Source organism: Mus pahari, chromosome 4 (assembly GCF_900095145.1).
Source record: "Mus pahari chromosome 4, PAHARI_EIJ_v1.1, whole genome shotgun sequence".
NCBI lineage: Eukaryota > Metazoa > Chordata > Mammalia > Rodentia > Muridae > Mus > Mus pahari.
Genome location: NC_034593.1, coordinates 46930423 through 46953612, shown reverse-complemented (window position 1 = coordinate 46953612; position 23190 = coordinate 46930423). Strand labels below are relative to the sequence as shown.

The 23190-nt window shown below is 42.4% G+C and overlaps 1 protein-coding gene and 1 pseudogene across 1 annotated transcript; one reads left to right on the top strand and one right to left on the bottom strand.

Moving 5' to 3' along the window:
- The first annotated feature begins 217 nt into the window (after positions 1-217).
- Ufm1 (ubiquitin fold modifier 1) lies at positions 218-10488 on the top strand. The gene is made up of 6 exons (XM_021196456.2): positions 218-271; positions 350-406; positions 2688-2745; positions 3561-3600; positions 4582-4614; positions 5899-10488. Coding segments are annotated over exons 1-6 (258 nt in total). The 5' UTR covers positions 218-269; the 3' UTR covers positions 5967-10488.
- A 10138-nt stretch (positions 10489-20626) lies between these two features.
- On the bottom strand, positions 20627-20719 carry LOC115063866 (annotated as a pseudogene).
- Positions 20720-23190: the final 2471 nt, after the last annotated feature.

Sequence of the window (23190 nt, the reverse complement as noted above, 5' to 3'; positions counted from 1 at the left end):
CCTGACTAAAAATGTGTCAATAAACTACCAAAAGTAGAAACATAGTCTCTATCTACCATATACACATCATTTTAATCCATGCACACTCAGAAGGAAATGTCTAACTGTGGGCTGTCGGCCTTCTGCAGCCTGTGAGCTCCGGCACAATTTTCAGGCGCGCTGTGGATAGCCGCGCTGGAGGGCGACGTGGGCCGCGAAGGTCCCCCCCTGCCGGCCATCAAGGAAGCGCGGCGGGCGGCTGGGCGCGGTGTGTGTCAGGCGGTTCCACCATGTAAGTATCCGTCCCCGTGTCCCGGCCTTCACCCCGTGGCCGGACCCGACCGTAATGCCTTCTCCTTCTCTCCGGCAGGTCGAAGGTGTCCTTTAAAATCACGTTGACGTCGGACCCGCGGCTGCCGTACAAAGTGTGAGTGACAGGCAGGGCTGGAGCTGGCCGGGCCTGGCGGGGACAGAAGGGGACAGGAGGAGGGGCTGCAGCATTTCTGCTGAAAGCCAGCGCCCCCTCGCAACGCGCTGGGTGGGCAGGTTGCCACGGGGAGAAGGTTGGACGAGGATGGAGCCCTTTTACTTGATTTAAAGGTCTTTACCTGGGCCAGCTGTTACCGGAAGTTTGGGAGGACTTCCCAAGTCGGGACTTTTGACAGGTCCGACCCTAACACTCCTCACTTCAGTTATTTGTTTAGTTGTGTATTTGTGTATAGACACAGCGACTGGGTTCCTTGGTGCTGAACCCCGAGTCACACACACTTGGATCTTTATTTAAAACGTGCTTAGCGGGATTGGGAGATGGGGGTGTAGGACCTTTCGTCCTTGTTGGGCCCTTCCTTATGCTTCAGCAGTTCGGTTGATGGCTAACACGGGTTACCCAATGCTCCATCCTATTATGATTTTTAAGTTGATCCCCTTTGAGCTCCTGCAGCTGGAAGACCTATGCTAGCTGGCGACAGACCAGGGTTTCCATAGATTTCATTCATGACTCGTTTGGTGGCACCAAGGCCTTAGCTAACTGAGCTGAGAGGAGCTGTCATCGTTTTCTGAAGCTTTCCACCTGTGATTCATTCAGCTTCGTGGCCTGTGGTTCCCTTATTCTTCCATGTCTAAAATGGTCTCCGTATCCCTCACCTCTCCAGTAAGGGCTCGTTCTTGAAACTGTTGTCTTCAGATGGCTCGGTTCTCTTCCTCTGGATGATATACCGCAGTATGCCTTCAACAATAGCTCTTTTAATCGTTAAAAGTTTTCTGTCACTTTTGCCTCCCTAGTGCCGTTTCGTGTGCAGATGAAAGTCTGTGGTCTAGCTTTTTAGATCTTTCCCTTGCTAACTTCCGGGAATCTGCTAGCCAGCTCTCTTGCTTGGAGTATTTTGCTTGCTGAAACACCAGATTTGTGTTCTCTGCACTTAACTCTGATCCTGAGGAAATTACAAATAGTGCTGATGGGTTTTATGTGAAACCCTCATAACTGGCACTCTACTGTGCTCCCCCCAAATTTTCTCATTTTCCTATCCTCAGAAAGTAATTTTGTCTTATTTCAAAATTTCCACAGCTCCTTTTCCCACCAGTCAAAGGAAATCAGATGGGACTTCTCTCATTTTCATGGCATCCCCATAAACATCTCCCATACCTTTACCATAAAGCACATAGCTCCTGTTGGGAAAGCCCCTTTCTACAGTCCACCTGTTTTGTTCTCCTCGGGATTAAGGTTATCAAGTAACATTTGGAAGGAAAAATGCTAGCACAAAAAATTAATCTGCACTTCTGAGACTATTGAAGAGGAATCCAGGCTTAGCCCTACAAATGTTCTATGACCGTAGTTAATATTAAGACATTGATGGGTTATGTGATGACAAGTAGAAAAGTTTTCTCTGCTTGAGAGGTGTCTGATTTTTGTACTCAATGCCGCCTTTAACATTTTTATTTTAAAACCTTAGATGAGAGGCAATAAAATAGACCGTGGCTATGGAGAAGTTGGCCTTGCTGACAGATCTCCCCCTGGGCAAACTAGCATACCTATAATCTCGGCATTTGTGAGGCAAAGGCAAGCTAATTCTCTGGGTTGGAGGCTACTTCTTAAAGACACAGTGTCTTTAAGAAGAGAGAGAAAAATCCATCTAAGTGTCTGTCTGCCCATGGTTTGCACTTTTACCCAACCTGGGTGGAGCCATGACTTGGTGGTTTATTTATTTATTACATGTAAGTACACTGTAGCCGTCTTCAGACACTCCAGAAGAGGGTGTCAGAAGAGGGTGTCAGATGGTTGTCAGCCACCATGTGGATGCTGAGATTTGAACGCAGGACATTTGGAAGAGCAGTCAGTGCTCTTAACCACTGAGCCATCTCACCAGCCAGGCTTGGTGGTTTGTTAAGAGCACAGCTTCTTTTGCAAAGAACTCAGGTTCAATTCCTAGCGCCCACATTCCTAGCTCATGTGTACACACATAGACGCAGGCACATACACACCACATACAATAAGCAAACGGAAACATGAAAAGAAAGAGAAGGCGGAGCTCTGCTTGCAGGGCGTTGGTTTTCGCAGAGCTGTGGTTCCTTGCTTGGACTCTGCTTCCCTAGCATTTTTTCAACGTCAGTGCACAGAATGCTGCCTTGAAAACAGACATCCTTTACAGCCCCAAACAGATGTTCCCCATCTGCAGTGAAATGAACTGTGTGAAATTCTCTTCTTGTTGCAGTCTCAGTGTTCCTGAAAGTACACCGTTCACAGCAGTGCTGAAGTTTGCAGCAGAAGAAGTAAGTGTGGGTTCTAACAGTGGCTTATGGATGCAGTTAGCATGTTTCTGGCTTTTATCTCTTGTGTATTTGCATGTGCTGCACCCTTCCCCTCCCTCCCTCATTTTCCTGAAGTTCCTTACTGGGCTCATGCTAAAGGAGTCACAAGCCTAGGAAAAGTTAATAAACAAGAAGAAAACAAGAAGTTGAATAAATAAGTTGACACACCTGTTTAATGCAGCAGATGAAAAGTGTAGAGGTTTTTTTTTTTTTTGTAGTGAATGTAACAAGTTTTTTTTCTAAGAGCTAATCATTATATTCACTTGAATTGGATATACTAAGTATGTATGTGTATTTTTGATAAAAATTTGTTTTGAAAAATGTCTAGTTTTTTTTTAAACATGTTGTTTTTTTCTTTTTAAGAAATGAGAGTTTTCTACCTGAAATTATCAGAATTGTTTATGAAGCAACTCTAGGTACAGCACTTGGAAGTGTAGGTTGATCTGGGCCAGTGGTACCAAAGTGTGATTTGGGATTCTTAAACTTTCTGATTTAGTGGCAGTGTTAGTCACCTGCATGGCATAGAGCAAATCCCTCAGTTCGTTTCTTCTTCCTCCTCCGCCCCAGCGCCTGTGCTGGGTGCAAACCCAAGCTGTGTCTAACCCAGGCTCTAACACTATGCTCTGTACTCTGGTAACCCTCCTCTGCTGGTGTCCCTTGTGCTGCAGGCTGTAGATTACAGACTTATAGAGTGATGATAGGGGCTGCAGTCTCACTCAGTCTTTCATGTTTCCTTGTGAGTATATTGACACGGTTTTTTTTTTTCTCCCTTTTAGTTTAAAGTTCCTGCAGCTACAAGTGCAATTATTACTAATGGTAAGGAGTCACCTTAAACCTTAAACTTTGGGGACATTGTGAGTTGAATCCCCAGTCCCCTAGTGTATTCTGGATCTCTGCTTCTGCATGTTGTCACATTGAAGAGTGGCCAACTTCCTGGAAAGTTACAGATTTTCTAGTGGAAAATTTTAAAACATTCCAAGTGTCACTAGGACATGAACAAAATGACCTGTGGCCTCTCTCATCTTGGAGATTGTCTGCCACCCCGCAGCAGAAATATCTCCATAAAGTGTTTGTTTCTCCAGCAAGAAATGACACTACACGGGTTAAATGGGATTAAACACACTGTCTTCTATAGAGAGTTGAGTCATTGCACCTAGGATCTTATTGTCAGTGAGCAATCGATGGAGGAAAGGAGTCCCTGCGTCCTCAGATGTTTCAAGCGCAGGGGATCAGCCTCTGAAGAACTGAGCACTGACAGCTTCCTAGAAGCTCTTTCATTATTCCACAAAAGGCACCTTTACCAAGTTAATTTTCACACCAAAACTTATCTGATTCAAGGAATTGTCTTAATAGACCCATCACCTGAACAATTTTCGGTCATCTGAGACTTCTTGGTTTGCCAGGCGTGTCCCCAGCCTAAGTTATGAAAAAGTTCTGAGAATCCTTCAAAAGAATAACCTCCAAAACCTCAGCTAACAGCCAGTGACAAAAGTGACAAAAGGCTACCTCAGAGCTTAGGTGCCATCAGTCTGGATTTTGTGCCAGATACAGTGGCTCTGCTAAATCTGCTGTATCTTTTATCTCCTCCTGTGGTGCTTATGAACATGTACTGGGGCGGGAAGGGGGGGGGGGTCATCACACAGGCGACTCACCTAAGAGATTGTTGTCTGGTTCTGTTAATGAAGTTGCTCAGCCTTTGCCTGTGCCCATAGCTACAATATTCTGGCAAATCTCTTGTTACTGTTAAACTGTTTTTCCTTTAGGAGTAATTTACATGATTTAAAATTTATTTTTCAGATGGAATAGGAATAAATCCTGCACAGACTGCTGGTGAGTGTCTGCTTGTGTGCCCATTGAAACGAAATATTTTTTTCATTTCAACTAGATAGGACTTTTCAGAAGACACAGCTGTATAAAGCTTGTGTGGCAGTCTCCTTGTTAACTCACTGATAATTGGTTTCATCTATATATGTTAATGTTCTATGGTTTCCACTACAAGGAAATGCAAGCCTGATTAATAATGGTTTAGGAATTGAAAATGTTCAATTAATGTGTATAACAAAAACGTCTGAAGGTAAGGCTGTTGCCAGGTACTGATTACCCTTCCTCTTGATTTTGAGATAGTCGGTGAATTGCTTCAAGTCTGGATATTTTATGGTTAGCATCCAGAAAGTTCCAAAAAGAGTGCTAGCCACCATCCACCATTCCTTTGAACAGCTACAGCCACTGACATCTCAAAGGCTGTTCTCATGGGGGAGCTGTGTGAACATAACTCATTGTGAAATGCTGGTGCCCTGGCCTGCTGGGGGCCGGGGGGGGGGGGCATAAATGTGCCTAACATTAGTAAAGGTGCTCTTAAACTGTGGGAAGGCTGCAGCTCTCCAGATGCCTTCGTTGGACTGCTATTCTAACTGTTACACTTTGAAGATGTGCTATTTAATATAATGTAGCCTTATTCTTGAACAATACTTGGCTTCTAAACAATTGTATTTGGAAATTTTTGATTTATAAAAATTATAGGCCACAAAAAAATCACAAATCTAGCCAACGAAGAGTGATTTCCAGTTGCCGACTTTTGTTACCGCCATCAATCATCTCGAGTATATAGTTTAAAGTGAAAGTTTTATTGTGTAAAATTGTGCGGCACTGTATTACTAATCCTGTGCGATCTGGGAGTAGATGGTTTTATTTTTTTGATTCCTGAAGTTTTTGTTAGCTTATATTAATTTGAATTCTTGCTTACTCTCACATGCTGCCCTTTAGGTCACTTTCTAAACTGAGTTATGTGCATCATTGAGCTTGATTATAATATCAGGCGATCAAGCCCGAGTATCAGAATATCTCAGTGGCCTCCTCTGCCCTTGTATAGACTGTTTTCCTAGTGGTGGCACCATTGTTACTTACTGCATTTTCTAGCATGCCAGTGGCTGGTGTGCCTTACCATTTAGTCATTTGTTGATCTGTGAGGATCGAAGAGAAGTGGGGGACAGAGCTTAGAATGGCCACTATCCGTGATGAAACCAGGACATCCTGCCTTTAATGCATCATTTGCTGGGTGACAATGCTATTTTTCCTCTTTAGATACCTGACTTCATGTTTTGTTTGTTTGTGTAGGGAATGTTTTTCTGAAGCACGGCTCAGAGCTGCGAATCATTCCTAGAGACCGAGTTGGAAGCTGCTAATATATACTTGTTGGAACACACAGCCTTTCAGAATAAATACTGGTATTTGTTGTTGCTGCACAATTGAAATCAGGCATTCGCAATACACTGAAAACACCAAGAGCCAACAGAACAGGGAATGTGGGCGCTTGTCCCTTCCTGTTCATTTTGTTCATGGAAAGAGAGAATGCCTTTGAGTGGAGGGTACGACACCACAGGTCACACTGTGGTGACTGCTGCCTCATCAGGAGAAGAGAGTACCTCTGTGTCAAATGGACCAAGCTTTAAAACAAAAGCAGCAAAACGGGAGGATGAGTCCTAACTCTTCAGGAGCATTTGGAAATTAAAATTCACAGAATTGGATGTAGTTTTTAATTTTGAAATTTAAAAGGATAATTGATCATAGAGGTATTTGGCTTGACAGCATCTCCTAGTTAGATTTTTAAATTATATAATTTGTGATGAACTTATAGGTATTTGAATGAACAGTTAAATTTATACAAAACCAAATGTTGTAGGATCTAACCATTATAAGTTGTTATTGTATGTCAAATAGCTTTGATAGTAGAGATCATATGAAATCCAGTATGTCATGGTGGGAACTGACAGTACCATAGAAGTATCCTTAGCTATATTATGAATTCCTCGATAAATAATAAATCTTTAGGACAGAAATCCTTAAACCAGTCTTTTTGAGGATTCTGTTTTTGAGCAGCGTCCAAAAGTATTGTTTCAGAGATGACCTGAAGCATTGATGGGTGTCCTTAATGAAGAGGGAACTTTAAAGAAGCTGTTACTATTAGTCACAGGTGGATAAAGAACCAGGGAAGCAAAGATAGCCAGGCGCTTCCCAGAAGAACAGAGGAAGTGAGGAGGAACCGGAGGCTGGCAGTGTCCAAAGGCAGAGGTCAGAGAACAAAGCTGCAGCAGGGGTGGAAAAGTGTGGAAGGGAGGAGAGTACTGGGCACAGGGTCAGGAAGTATCTGCATGGGCATCAAAACTCAATGTAGCAATCTATAAGATTTACATAAGGCTTCCGAGCTGGGACCCTGTGCCCAGTGCCCTTCTCCCTCAGAATGAAGGAGATTACCAACTCCCTGGAGTCATCCTCTAACCTTAGCAGACACCCAGATGTGAGCCAGTCCCCTCCTACAATAACCATTTGCTTTTACACAGAAAGTCCATGTCTGGCACATGTTTCAGGATGAATTGAGTGCTGATACTGACAGAGTGAGAGCCAGGCAGCTCTGCTTTAGTGGGTGAGCTCTTTGGAGGTAAGGGGTCTGTCACATGCTCCTTAGAGCTAGAGATACAAGTTCTCAATAAATATTTACTGAATTCATAAATAATGTCTTCAGGACTAGTTTTTATCTTGTGTCTCATAGTCCCTATTATAGGGCCTTAGTTGATTTGGAGATGGGGCGCTTGTAAGATAGTTAAGGGTTGGCATCCGAAGGGCTATCTTAGTAGATAAAGGAATTGTCATTGTCCACAGGTTTGCGGAGCACGTTCTGGGGTTCAGAATTATGTAGCAATACGCACCTCATGTTTGCTGGGTTTTTATGTTTATGTCTAGTGCCCAGAGACTTTATTCCATATAATATTAGGTTTTGGTTAACCAGACATTTAAAAATATTTGCTACCTAATTTTGCTTACTATTAAATTTCTTCCATCCTGCCTTTACACAAAATTCTGCTTGTTAGTAATGTTTATACAGTCCTACAATATGAAATGATTTACCTAATCATTTGAAAATACATAATCTTGAAAATATTTTACTCAAAAACTAGATAATTTGTTATTAAATAAAACCAATCTATAAGTTCTTTGTGGAGAACGTTTTAGGCATGATATTTAATTTAAATGTCTATAGTACCTTAGGAAAATACATTTTGTTAACACTGTAAATCATGGCTACCTTTATTTTACTATAAGACATACTAGCCAGCATACCTATTGAGCCAGATTATTAATACTATTTTTATAAATGCAGAGATAAAAGTCATGAAAAAGAAATGTATATTTCTAAATGTCAATCCTTTATATGGAAGAGGAGAACCTTTGGTGGTCTTTGCCCCAGGTGGTGTCCAGAATGAAGTTGAGAAATTAGAACTACTGACTTCTGAAGTCATCCCCCAGGTTCTCGCTCATGCATGAGGACCTCGGTAAGCAGGTCTGGGGGCTGCATGTGCTGCTTGAGTGCTAGCACCATGACAGCCTTTCCACCTTTGAGAGCAGGATTGCAGCAGGTGAAGATCAAAGTACCCTGGAATCTTGGGCATTCCACAAAGATAAAAGATACTGACATTTGGTCACTTGTGGGAAACTCTACAATCCAAGTCAGTGGGTTTTGGATGCTTTAATTCTTAGGTTTGGTTGCTATTTGAAGAAGATGTATATAAATAAGTCCAAAGCAGTTGGCGCAGCCAATAAAGGTGTTCCCTTACAATAACCTGAGTTCTTGTAACCTGTCCCTGGGACCTGCATGGTGGAAGGAGAGAAGTGACCTCCACATTCACACTGTGACACATACACATTTATATACACACACAAATGTAAGAACATTTGAAGCTACTATATGTCTTTGCCCGAGAGACATTTGGGCAAACATTTGTAGATTGGAAGAGACATTTGGGTAAACATTTGTAGATTGGAAGCAACGATACACTGTAAAGGAGCAATTCTAGGTTCTTACTGTACTCAAGGCTATTTATAAAGCTCGGTAAAATTCTGTGCATAGTTGTCTACAATCTGTTAAACTAGGGCTGTACAGATGGCTCAGTGGTTAAGAGTGCCTCCTGGTCTTGCAGAGAACAAGGCTTTGTCCCCAAAACCCACATCTGTAACATCTGCTCACACCCATCTGTAACTCCAGTTCCATGAGATCCATTACCCTCTTCTGGCCTCTGTCCACACACTTGCAAACAACACTTATGCACACATAAATTTTGAAAAAAAAAAATTGTAAACATCAGCTGAACTGTAAGTGTGAAGAATAGTATAACATAACTTGGTGAATGGATGCTAGGTTTTCACTCACTGGAAAGATTAGTAAGAACGTGCCTTGGCTTTTGAGCCAGGCTTTGCCTTTGAGGCTCCATATAATCTTGAGAAATCTTTGTGTCTACTTTCTGCAAAGTACTAGTTTGTATTGAATTATACATTTAAAAAAAATGAAGCAAGTTCCTCAGCATTCTGGAAATGTATAGTAATAAATGGAAACCCTTTGAATACATAGTGTAGTACGGATGGAATGTATAGAGTCTGGAGGCCCCAGCGGTAGGACTGCAAGACAAGGGGAGCCTGGGCTGTGCAGCAAGACTGCCTCTAAACACAAAGTGCAAGAACAGTGGCAGTACCTGTCTGGATTTTTACTAACCTAGGCTCTGCTCACTCAGAATCTACCATCTGTACAAGAGGCCTTCCTGGACTGGTGTTTGTGCATGGACAGCCATGACTGCTATCGTCATGGTTTAATTCTGCAGCCGTACCTAGCATCAGAGGTTCTTTAGCCCTCTGGTGTGCCGTATATGGTCTTATACATCCCTAACTTCACTTCCCTATCTGAGTCCAGGAAACCCATGTCCTGAGAATGAGAAGCCTCTGCTTCCAAGCCAAATTAGGACTTTTTAGTCATCTCTCTCTTTTTGCAGAGCAGTTATTAAACATAGAATTGTTTGTCTCAAACTATGAGTTTTATAACTCCAATATCAACGGTTTGGATAAGAATGGCCCCCACAGGCTCAGATAGTCAAATGCTTAGTCACCAGGCACTATTTAAGAAGGACAAGGAGGTATGACCTTGTGGTCATCAGGGTTGTGCTGTGAGGCCAGGCCTAGCCTCTCTCCACTTCCTCATGCTCTCACCCTTTCACTCTCCTGCCTGTGGGTCAGGGTGTAGCTCTCAACTACTCAACAGCACCTTGCCTCTGCATGCCACTGTGTTTGCCACCGTGTTTTCCACCGTGATGATGGACCAAACCTTTAAAACTGTAAGCAACCCCTAATTAAATGCTTTCTCCTTTAAGAGTTGGTTTAGTCATGGTGTCAGTTCACAGCAATAGAACAGTGACTAAGACAAATATGGCCAAAACTGGGTTTCAGAATTTAACTGCCGATCACAACTACTTTGTAAAGCAAAGAAACAGATGAAAACTTTGAAAATTGCAACTATATGTGCTTCATCAACAGTATTTGACTAGGGTGTCCATAGTCCCCACACTTAACAGCTACTTGCCTTGAAAATGTTATTGTCTGCATTCTCCATTTCAGTGACAATATTCATTTATGTAACAGTCATTTGAAAAGGTTTGTGGCCTCGTCTGATTTTTCTTGCAGAGAGTTATGATTTTGTTGTTGAATACAAAATAACAGACAAGGTTGACAGACAAATGGAGAGCCAGTTTGGAGCATAAATCTCTGGTTCTCTGGCAAAACTCATTTGAAATGTAAAAGCTGTTACTGAGAGCATATCGTGATGATACATCATGTCAATATTTGTTTGGCTGCCTAGCAGGTTTAATAAATCAATTCTTAAATATACAGTTTACAGTTGATGAGTTGTTACAGAAATAAGCTCTGCAGTTTGTGTTTTCTGCTGCACAAACATTTTGACAAGTATTGAGATGCTCGAGTCTCTGAATATTTTCACTCTGATGTTTTGTAGATAAATATATGGACAGATTAAGGCTTTTTCTGTTTTTAGATGTCCACATTGAGTAAGGATGAAGCAAGGAGTCTGTATGTAGATTTACCAAAGTAACGGTAGAGGTGGTCTAGTGTTGTGGTTGACTACATATAGCCAAACAGATGTAGCTTCTCAGAACATGGGAAAATGAAGGTGTGGGACGGTGGGATCGTGGCATAAGTGGGAGTTGCAGTCAGTGTGGCCTTGAACTTGCACAGTCCTGCTATTTGATTTGCAGTGAAGAGTGCGTCCTAAGAATTGATGAGGTCTCATCACCAGAGACTCGAAGTCTGAGCTGTGACTGTACCTCAGGCTGGAAAGAGTGTGCCACATACCCTGATTTAATGTTTAAATGGATCCGGGGTTTACCTGTGAGAGTAAGTATAGTGTTTATGGTTTAGAGTGGTATTTTTTCAGAGAGGGACTCTAAAATGTACCCTACCTTGTTTCTCTTAGGTTATATATTTTTAAATCTTTATTTTTAAGACAGTATATCTCTGGACATTTTAAAACGTTAAGTAGGATTTGAAGACATGGTATTCTTGTTGGAAAGAAAGGAAGAAATATAAAATATAAAATTCTGACCTGCCCTGTGTCTTCTGCTCTCCGCTCTCCTTCCCAGCCCTGCGTCTGAAAGAAATCACTTGCTGTGGGAAGCTGCTTAAGGACTTCCCAAAATGCACTTCATTTGTCCCTTCTGGCAGTACACTTTATAGTCAGCTGTGTCAGGGTCGGGCTTCACAGCCTCGCCTCATCAGGTTGTCTAAACCGCTTGGTATTTCTGATTTCAGTCTATCAGATAAACCTTTTAAACATTTTTATATGTATGACTGTTTTTCATGTATGTATGTATGTATGTATGTATGTATGTATGTATATGCACCCATATGCCTGCTTGGTGACCATGGAGGCCAGGAAAGTACATCATTGTCTGGAACTGGAGTTGCAGATGGTTGTGAGCCATTGTGTGTTCTGAGACTCAAACCCAGGTCCTCTGGAAGAGCAGCCAGTGTTCTTCACCATTCATCCATCTCTCCAGTTCCTTCCCACTTTCTTTGTAACCCCTAACTCTAATGTTTGTTCTGATTCAAGATAGTCTCATACACCTTCCATTGTTTTACCTGGCTTCCATATTGTAGCGAAGATTTAAATTGACCTGTGCAGCCACAGAGGTTGAAGAGCATTCTTGACTTAAGTGTAGCAGTTGCCAGAGATCTGTGTAGGGCCTTAGTATGTGGGAACCACTTGTTTGCAATCTCGTGAGGCATCAGAATGTGCAGGTTCACCTGTTAGGATAACAAGTAACCCATGTTCAAATAGCTCACATCTTGGTTGAATGTATTAATATTAACTTGGGAGGGCCATGCAGTCAAATGAATGTAAGGGTGTGTGCACAGGGATTAAAGGACCACAAAATTCAATGGGAATAGTTTGTGAAGGACTTGAAGAAAAGGCATGTAGAACAGCATTGCTATGTAGTAAGGATACTCCTGTATCTTCGGGAATGTACACTGCCAGCTTGAATCAGAGTGGAAAGTGCCCCGCCTTTGGGGGGATTGTAGGCTAGAGAAGGACAGTGAAGGACAGCGCAATGGCAAGCACTGTGGCTTTTAAAAGTTAGTCTATCATTTTCATTTTAGATGAGAAACATCCAACTATAGAAGTACCTCTTCTCACGATGGGGGACTGTGGTGTTTCTTTTTTTCCCCAGAAGCTATTTTTAATGTCTATGCTAAATAAATAACATTTAAACACATGATAACACTACCAGATATTTACGTAAAGTGTACAGAGGTACATTAACAGTTCAAATTCTAAAATCAACCATCTTTATAGGAAAAAAAAATCTTGATTAAAATTTTCAAGTTTCCCTAAAACTTTCATTGTCATATTGGACAAAATAGGATCCAAATCACCTTTAAAAACGACGTATGGCTTAAGATTAGTCAGTTACCTCAGCACCATAGTGTGTGAAGCACCTTGGTCATCATCCTGCTTTATTCACTGTCTTTAATTCAAAATCCTAATGAAACCGACTATGGTGTTTCTTATTGACACACTCCTCTTGGTGTGACCAGGTATGGGCACAAACTGTCTGAACCTGTTCAGTTTCCTGCACGGCAGTGCTGCTTGCTGTACACAGCAGTATAGAGAAAAACGTCAGTTCAGGGGGTGTGAGGGGGCCGTGGACGCGGAAAGCAGTTGGTGAGTTAAAGCTTATCTGTAGGAACAAGATTGGGTGATGTGGAACTAGTTAAAGGGATTACATTAGAAGGCATGACGAGCCGTCCTCGAGTGTAAGTACACTAGAGAGTAGAGAGCACTGCAGGGTCACAGGTCCTGTATATCTGAATTTAACCAACCACAGATCGTATTACTTGAAAAACTAAAAGCAATTACATGCACAGCTTTCTGCCCTTTACTTCCCAGTCAATGATGTGTAACTATCAAATAGCAGTTACAGTGTTAGTGTCAAGAACCTGGACATGACTTAGAAAGTATACTGAATAGTGGGAATGGGCTATCCACAATTATGTTCCATTTTTATATGAGGAACCTAACTCTTGGTTGACGTCCTCTAGAGTGAGCTATAGAGAAAGCAGCTAGCCAGCAGGGTGTCCACAGAGATTTTAGGGCATCACTCGTAATGTAGTGAGACAGGTGACATGTGACTATGGAGCCTCACTGTAACTTGAAATGTCCTCCAGAAGGTTGTATGGCTGAATACTCCATCCACAGACACTGTATGGAAAGGTGTGCAGAATTTGGGACATGGAGACTGACTGCTAGAAGTAAGTCACTACAAGTGAGCATTTGATGATTAAGCCTGTTTCTGCTTCTAGCCTGTATGCCTTGCTCTCTGCTCTAACTGCCTTAGGATGAAGTCGGCCACAAATCCTTTGCCAACATAGATAGAACCGCCCTTGCCGAAATCACCCTCTGGAACCATGAGCCAAAATAACTCTCTTACGTTGTTTCTGTCAGACATTTCGTCCTGGCAGAGGAGACGGTAACAAAGATCTCAAGTGCTGTTTGTGCTTGAAGTGAACACACAGACACACTCCGTGGCTTAAAGGACTTCTGGCAGATATTAGTATCCATCGATCATAAAATTGCCCCCTCACGTGGATAGCTCTGCTCACGTGCAAGGGTCACAGGTGAATCAGCAAAAGGCTGAAGTAGCTTTTATTCTTTCTTAGAAAAGCTGAAGAAATTATCTTGGACTCATTTTAGCACTTCTTTGAAGATAAAGATGCCCACATCCTAATGGATTTTACTGTGTGTGTGTGGGGGGGGGGGTGAATGGCAACCTTGTGAAGGAATAGGGGTGGAGAGCAAAGTGCCACAGGCTCCTGCGCCCCCTCCAAGAGTCCTCATTTGCCTGCTGCATGAAGCATTAGATCTAAAATGGCTCCCAGCACTTCGGTGAAGCAGAAAAAAGGAACGGAGGGCAGGGTGCAGACCACCTCCCAGTCTTAGCAGGAAGTCCTCACAGGTGATATACCGGATACCGCCACCCCAACTCCTCCCGAGTTACCTCATCAGGCGTGGCTTTCACTGGAGCATGGGGAAGGGGTGTGGCGAGTCACGATTGGCAGAGGACTGAGGGATTTGCGATTGGCTCAAACATTGTCTATAAGCTTATGTGCTGGCCAGATGCTGCTCTCCAATCGGATTTCCCCAGGATTCATCATCTGACTCTGTCCCCTCTCACCCCTAATCCTCGCTCCTGTTCCCACATATTATCATCTCTGAAAACAGAACACAGAAAACTTCAGTACTGCTTTTGAACTTAGATGCAAAACTCCATAACAAAATTAATCCAAACATATCCAGCAACGTGCTCTTAAAAATCTACACTGTGACCGGGCAGGTTTTATCCTCTGTATACAAGAATGATTTAATATTTTAAAAAATTAATTTATATAATACATAATGACAGGCCAAGCAGAAGAAAATCTGTGGTCCTAGCAATTGACACTTAGAACATACTTGAAAATCATGTTAACATCTATTCATTATGATAGTGATTTTAAAAAACCTTACATACCATTGGAATACAGGGCTATTTTCTAAACTTGCTATAAAGTAACTTTAAAACCCTACAGTTGATAGTAAATTGAATAATGAGATTATAGATGCTTTTTGCTTGAGGCTCTGCAGCATGTTTGCCCTTCAATAGCTATTTAACTCACTATATAAATTCTATCAAAAGCAACAAGGCCAATACAGGATTCTGAGGCAGGTACTGCAGTGCCACCTCACCCCTCACCTCCAGCCTCAAGGATGTTGAGGGCAACCTTAGAATTAGCAGAGAGGGTTGGGAGGCAGAGGCAGGTGGATTTCTGAGTTTGAGGCCAGCCTGGTCTACAGAGTGAGTTCCAGGACCTCCAGGGCTATACAGAAACCCTGTCTCAAAAAAAAAAAAAAAAAAAAAAAAAAGCAGAGGAGAGAGGGGATATTTTTAATACAACTTACTAAAGACACCTGGAACTTCTCATAGTAAGAAATCTTGTTCTATAGATTGTCTTAGGGCTTTCTAACCTGTGCTTGGAAGATATATTTATTCTAGAATGTTTTGATCAAGTGATGGGAGGTGCCTAAAATATTTGCTTGTCTTTAGAGCCCACAGTACCACTGCAGGAATGGTAGCTGTGATAAACCCTCCTCTCACCACTAGTTCATCGGAACAATCTCTGAGTTCCGTAAATTTTTGCCAAGGTTACACAGCTACTCAGCAACAAAATCACACTCTGAGCTTGCATAGACACGGCACTTTGCATTCCGAGCTTGCATGGACATGGCACTTTGCACTCGTGGATCATCAGCCAGCTTCTCCCAGTGGTAACCCCAGGAAGTTGCCTCTCCTGAGAATACAGAAAGCTCTTCCTTCCCTCCTTGTCACCCTTGCCCACAGATTTCTCCTTTACTTATTTCCTTACTTTTGCCTACTCTGCGATACTGCCGCCCACGGGAACCCATGAATAAAGAGCGGGAAGTAAGAGGCTGTGATCACTCAAAGGCTGGGCTTCTGAGGTACCTTAGCTTCGTGATTTCTATATGTAGCTGTAGCGTTCAACTGAAACACTTGTCTGGACTGTTTTCCATACCATAAAGTACCCGACAAAGGTGCAAAGGGCTCTACCTAGCAAGTAACATACAAAACATCATAAGCACCCAAAAATCCTCCAAGGAGCACACTGTAAGCAGGAAGAACCTTCTGGGATTTATAGAGACTTTGTAGTAAATGAAAAGCTGAAGTAGCAGAGCCGAGTTTAGGTCCATCTCCACTTGGTAAAGACATCTTAAAATAGAAGACATAACAACAAAAAATAGAAGACAACAACAAAAGATCTGCCTCTAAAAGCTTTCTTTTGAAAAAATCTGGGCAGAACAAAAAGCTTGGGCAGGAAAAAAAAGCCTTTATAAAATGAAGACCCAGCTTGCCTGTCCAGATAATCAGGGTCTTCCTGTCTGGGGGTCCCAGGCACAAGGTAATTGCCTCTCAGCGTTACTTTGTTACCCGTGATCTGAATAAAGCACTCTCAGAAGCCCCTTGGGAGCAGTCCCCCAGGAGTCCTTCAGGGAGCCTCTGAACTGTAATTTGTTCCAGACACTCTGAGCAAATTACATTCTTTCTTGAGCTCTAAACTTGATAATTAGATGAGTTCAGTTAAAGTTAAAAATACAGTGAAGTAGAACATTGTCCTCGTGCCAGGTGTCAACCTGGGGTGGGGACAGAATGGAGGGGGACCTCAAAGACCAAACTCAAGGTTTTGGTGCAAGCTTTGCACTTGTGTTGGATGGGGTGTAGGTATCAAGCTCGTGTCACTCTTGCATCTTCACCCACTGAGATGTCTCTCAGGACCAGCCACAAATACTCCTCAGTGCTCTGCTTGCTGGTAAGTCCACAACCCATTCAGATCCTAGCAGATTACATTCTGGAAGGTTCTGCGGTTTGCTGTGAGTGTCCTCCTGTGGCAGAAAGCTGAGGGATTGAAAGGGGTTGAGGGGTTGAAATGTTGGTATAATCCTCATGACTTAGCCTTGCAAAGGGGTGTGATCATAGTCCTACCCTACTATGGCCCGCTGTGGAGCCTATTTTATCAAGGCTATAACTTCACGTACCAGATTTCTGCCCTTTTCATTTACCCACCAAAGGCATTGTTTTGCTTTGTTTAACACTACTACACTCCAGAAAATTTGGAAGAGGCACTAACATTCAGACTGTAATCGTAGTGGTTGTATTGATAAAGTCCAAAATAGACCATCTGCATTCCTGCTATGGTTCTCTGTAGTCTACACTGCCCACCTCCTAACATGCAAGCATCCCCCATCTGACTGGCTAGGGAGTGATGAATGGGCTGCCAGCTAAGCCCATACTCTGTATTCTCAGAGTGGCACCATCCTTCACAGATACATGCTAGGCAAAGATGCAGCTGCCTTTGTTATTTGTGTCATGTAACCTCTATGTGTACTTCATGTGTGTATGAAAGAAAAACAAATCTGACCTTAAAGAGCAGACAGTGTTAGAAGAGGAAGTGTCTGTGCTTCTGTGCATGGTTTTTAACTTCAGAACATTAAATGAATATTTGTTTGGTTGGTTGGTTGGTTGGATGGTTTTTTTCCTGAGACAGGGTTTCTCTGTGTAGCCCTGGCTGTCCTGGAACTTACTCTGTAGACCAGGCTGGCCTCAAACTCAGAAATTCGCCTGCCTCTGCCTCCCAAGTGCTGGGATTAAAGGCGTGCACCACCACGCCCAGCTCGAATACTTTATTTTTAACTTTCTATTCTTACTTTAATTTAACGAAGACACTTCCAGTTTTCATTTTGCTAGAAACAAGCATTTGTTTTCATTGTTTCTGATCTGCCTGCTGGCTCTTTCCTTGCTTCACTGTCTTGGATGAGCCACACAAGTCACTGGAATGTGGGATGGTTAGCTAACAGCTGAGCCTGGCCTGTCTGTCTGTCTTAGTAAGGATTTTACTGTTGTGAATAGACACCATGACCAAAGTAACTCTTATAAAGGACATTTTAATTGGGGCTGGCTTACATATTCAAGGTGGGAGCAAGGCAGCATCCAGGTAAGCAGGATGCAAAGGCAGCTGAAAGTTCTACATCTTAATCTGAAGGCTGCTAGGAGAAGACTGGCTTCCAGGTGGCTAGGATGAGTATCTCAAAGGTTATACTCACTGTGACACACCTACTTCAACAAGTCCACACCTACTCCAAAAAGATCACACCTCCAAATAGTGCCACTCCCAGGCTAAGCATATTCAAACCATCCCAGTGTCTATGCGTTAACCTGGCAGGAGGCCAAACAGAAGAACATGCTACATCACAGGAACCAAACAGAACACAGATTTCAGAGGGTTTGTATGAGCAATATGACAGCTCCAGCAGACCAACGCAGCCCTCTGCCTCCATCTTCTGCCAAGCAGCCTGTTTTGGAGACAGAAAAGAATGCTAGAACAGAGGGCATGTGTACATGTGTGTTCTATGTGTTCAGAGTATGCAAAGATGAACAAGAAACTCTCCTCACCTCCTCAGGGGAGCCACAGAGCAAGTAAATGTTTCATGCTCGGCACCGTTGCACTGATTAGTTATTGATTTTCGTGTTTCCCTTGGTGCACTGTGTGTGGCCAGGGCACATGGTTTCCATTCAGTGTCATATTTGTACCCAGGAACAGGCACAGTATGTTGAACTGTGTGTGGTCATATCAATCCCAAACCTTTAAAGATTTGTTTTTTTATCTGTGTGTGTGTTTTCTCTGCTTGGACTTGGTTGCAACATGTGTATGCAGTATACATGGAGAAGGCATCAGGTCCCCTGGAACTGGAATTACAGATGATTGTGAACCTCTGTGTGGGTGCTGGGAAGTGAGTCTCAGTCCTCTACAAGAGCAGCCAGTGCTCTAACCTCTGAGCCATCCCTCCAGCACTCAATACCAATTTATAACATTAATTTTGAGCTATCCTTCTCATCTTATTTTGCTGTTCTAGGAATTTCCTTCAAATTAGGGGGAAATGTTTTCTAACATGGGTAGTTACAGCGTTAGCAACACTCTTGCAACTTAATGAGAAAAGGAGACCACTTTATTGATGAATATTCATATCAATGGAATTTGGATGGCTAAGGAATTCAAACCCCCAAAAAAATGAAGAGAGAGAGAGAGAGAGAGAGAGAGAGAGAGAGAGAGAGAGAGAGAGAGAGAGAGAAACTAGAATACTAAGTCACCAGAGACAAAATAATTCAATGAGGTACCATCCTCCATCCAGCTTACAGTGGGGAAGATTAGAAGGTAATGCTGACAGTTGAAAAAAGGTGTACTTCTCATACAGGACAGAGATGGCTAAAGTGACACACTATCTCACCATGGCTGCTAAGCTGTGTTATGTAAAATCAGATGTTCTTTCAGCCAGCAGCTCCAATGGAGGTTCATGCCCACTGGAAATGGTCAGAGATGTCTAAACTGAAATTGTAGTGTTGTTTCCAAAACCAGAAGAAAATCAATATGGGCTAACATAAATGTTCAACAGGAGAAATTCAGTCAAGTATAGAATAGAAAAGATAACCACACTGAATAATATCCATAATATGATGTTAACTTAAATTAAAATAGAATATAGGGTAGCATATTTAATATTTAGCTTATTTTGTTAGTGTATATTACTTTTAAATATTTACCAACTGGATGAGTTTTATTTTTATATCCAAGTTAAATTGAGTATAACTCATCTGTATGTGTTTGACCTTTAGTTTTAAAAGAGTTGCTGATATCAAATATTCAGACTCAGAATTAAAAAAAGGTCATGGAGAATATATTAAGATTTCAGAGACAGTGAATGTTTAATGCCTTACCTCTAAATATTTATCCAGCAGGAAAAGGCCACATCCTCTCCTTCTTTCGATTTCCTGAACAGATTCTAATATTTCAAGTCTTTGTCAGATTTCACATCATCTAAGGCTTTTACAACAACCTCTGCACCCGCCCTTCAATCCACTTCTCTGAGAGTGGCTTTCTCCATTAGTTGCTTTGTTGTAAGTAAAGTAACTGCCAAAAAAACAAAAACAAAGGAGGAATATTTTTTTACTTTGATTCTTCCAAGTGAGGGATATTTCAGTTTCAAACTATAATGTGTTGATGTTGCTGACTACATTTTTTTTTAAAGTAAACGAAGAAGCAGAAAAACGAGCCAAGTGTCTAATATCTTGCTACAGTTACCTATTGAGACCAGTTGCCCGCTGGTTCTAGGAAGCTAACAGGAGAGCGTGTGGTCATTGCTTCTGTGCTGGTTTTCTCTTGCATCTTGATCTTCTGGTCTAAAGAGCCTGCCAGAGAGAAGGTAGAATGCTGAGCTGTCATCAGAGTAATGTCTTGCAGCCCCAGCTGCATTCCATGGGGCTCCATTGCCCATACTTCCATGACACCCTGGAGTGGCGACAACCTTGTTAATGTGTCTATTAGACTATTGATTCCAAGCTTCTACCCACACGTGTCACCATGGCCACGGAGATGATGCTCTCCTGGATAGATAGATAGATAGATAAATAGATAGATAGATAGATAGATAGATAGAGATAGAGATGGAGATGGAGATGGAGAGATAGAGATAGAGATAGAGATAGAGATAGAGATAGAGATAGAGATAGAGATAGAGATAGAGATAGAGATAGAGATATGGAAAGTATTTCTTCCAGTAGTCACTCAGAGAATGGCAGCAACTGTAAAAATAACACTCTCCTTATTCTGGGCTAAATGTGAGATTTGTTGAGAATATTTAGTGTTGGGGAGACCTTTTCCCTAGAGAACAGGAATTAAGCTCTGAACCTTGCCCTTGCCATGAATGCCTATTGCTTCAAAGACAAGTTTGATGAATACTGAGTCCATGATCAGAAAATATAATCAATAAAATCAAGTTTTATTACATGGTAATTGTGATGTTGAGAGTCTTTGAATAGTTCTAGCTGAGTGGTTTTTGGTTTTGGTTTTTTAAATGGAATACTTCAGGAATTTGCACAGGGGCCATGTAATCTTCTCTGTATCATTCCAATTTTAGTGTGTGTGCTGCAGAAGGAAGCACTAACTGTGTGTTCTTGCTAGAGATTTGAATCCCTGGGTGAACTCATCATGCAGGAAGTGGGTAGCAAGGCAAGGTCATGCTTCCCTGGAGTAAACTGTGGTAAATGGAGAGTGCCCACCGGGCTGCAGCGCTTGCCTACAGCTCACTTGGTTAAGCTGTGCATCACAGAAGCAGTCACATCTGACAATAGCATGAAGCTTTAATTCCTCACGCAAGTCCTACTGACAGACGGAGACACCATCAACTCCTCAGAGAAATTCCCGGCTCACGTGTGACTCTGAGTTTCTTTTCCTTGGCTCCCCAATGTTTTCATATATAACATCATAGGTCATAAAACTCAAATTTCTTTCACAAAGATTGGTTTTGTCTCAGGGGATCTGATACCTTCTTTTGACCTCTCTGGGTTCCTACACACATGTAGTACACATAAACTCAAGCGCGCGCGCGCGCACACACACACACACACACACACACACACACACACTTAAAATGCTTTATGAAAGAATAGCAACAAGGACACAGAAGATAATATCAGGTGCGTTCTGAAATACTCTTGGCTAAATTATCTAAGAAATAATGTGTAGATGTTCAAAACCTGCTGACTTGGAGTCCTACAGGTTTGACATTTCATTTTAGCCACACCCCTCCTGGCATTCTCTTTCTCTGTAAATAATGGTTAACGAAAATTGTCCATGGAAGTGTTAAAAATCCTACTTACTTGGCAGATTTAATGCATTTGTGATGAACTCGGAGTCACCAATGGTGTGTTGGTGTCACATTAAGAAAAGCCCTTCTTCCCCTGAGCATCTTTAAAGCAGAGTGAGCCCAGGTCCCAGTTCTCAGTTCATCCTCCCCATTGCATCCTCTGTCTGTCCATTGTATGAGTCCCTATCTGTGCCTGCTGGAAGGCTGTCTTATGAATCTGTCCCTCTGTCTGTTCCTAACAAAGGCCTTCCCTGTCTCTTTTATTGAACAGAACAGAAAGCATCACGTGTGGAAGTAGTGGAGTACTTAGAGAAGTCTTTAACAAGGGATGAAGTCACTGACTCCAACTGACCCAGACAAACACTATTACCAACATCATTGCTTATCAAACAGTATCTATATGTTGCCTTCAAAATTTATGGTGCATAATTATCTATCTAAGGCTGCTTTCGACCTACTTGCTGTTTCCAGGACATAATTATAGTGGTACACATTTACGGCACTCCAGGCCAGGGGCACGGACAGTACATAATTTAAGATTATAGCTATGGACCAGCACCGGGTCACCTAGGGTTCAGATTCGGTGGACACCCCCATGGTCCCTAGCAGACTGCCCAAGTGATCTTAGGATCACTGGTGAGTGGAACACAACTTCTGCTCCAATCCAATCGCGCACAGGACCTGAGACAGCACTAGGGAAGCAGAGAACCAGCCTGACCAGGGGCACAAATCCCTTCCGGTCTGCGCCAGCACCAGGTCACCTAGGGCGAGGATTCGGCAGACACCCCCATGGTCCCTAGCTGACTGCCCAAGCGATCTTAGGATCACTGGTGAGTGGAACACCAATCCAATAGTGATGGGCCTGTGACAGCAGGAACAAGGACACCAGAGCCTTTCCTGACCAGAGGCTCAGGATCCTTTTAATCAGTTCAGGTTTACCTTGGCTTCAAACAGACCAGACAACTCCATGGTACTCAAAGGAGACACTACTTCCACACACTGTAACATGCCCAGAATGTTAGGATAACAGGATCCCAGGATAACAGGAGCTGGGTCACACTAGTATTTCAGTGTCTGAGAGGAGCTTGACTGCCAAGAACTCAGACACACCCAGAATCTCAGGTTCACAGGAGCCCACAATCAAAGAATCACAGAGAAATCTGGACTCTTGAGAAGTCCTGAATCAACTGGGATTATAGGAAGGACAGGCTCCAATCAGATATATTGAGGGCAGCAAGCACTAGAGATAATCAGATGGCAGGAGGCAAACATAAGAACAGAAGCAACAGAAACCAAGGTTACTTGGCATCATCAGAATCAAACTCTCCCACCATAGCAAGTCCTGGATACACCATCATACCAGAAAAGCAAGACATGGATCTAAATTCACTTCTCATGATGATGATGGAGGACTTTAAGAAGGAAATACTAGAAATCACAGGTAAAGAGATAGAAGACTTTAAAGTGGAAACACAAAAATCCCTTATAGAATTACAGGAAAACGCTACCAAACACTACCAAAAAGAGATGGAATTGAACAAAACCATCCAGGATCTAAAAATGGAAGAAAAAACAATAAAGAAAACCCAAAGGGAGACAACTCTGGAGATAGAAACCCTAGGAAAGAAATCAGGAACGATAGACACAAGCATCTGCAACAGAATACAATAGATGGAAGAGAGAATCTCAGGTGCAGAAGATTCCATAGGGAACATGGACACAACAATCAAAGAAAATGCAAAATGCAAAAAGATCCTAACTCAAAA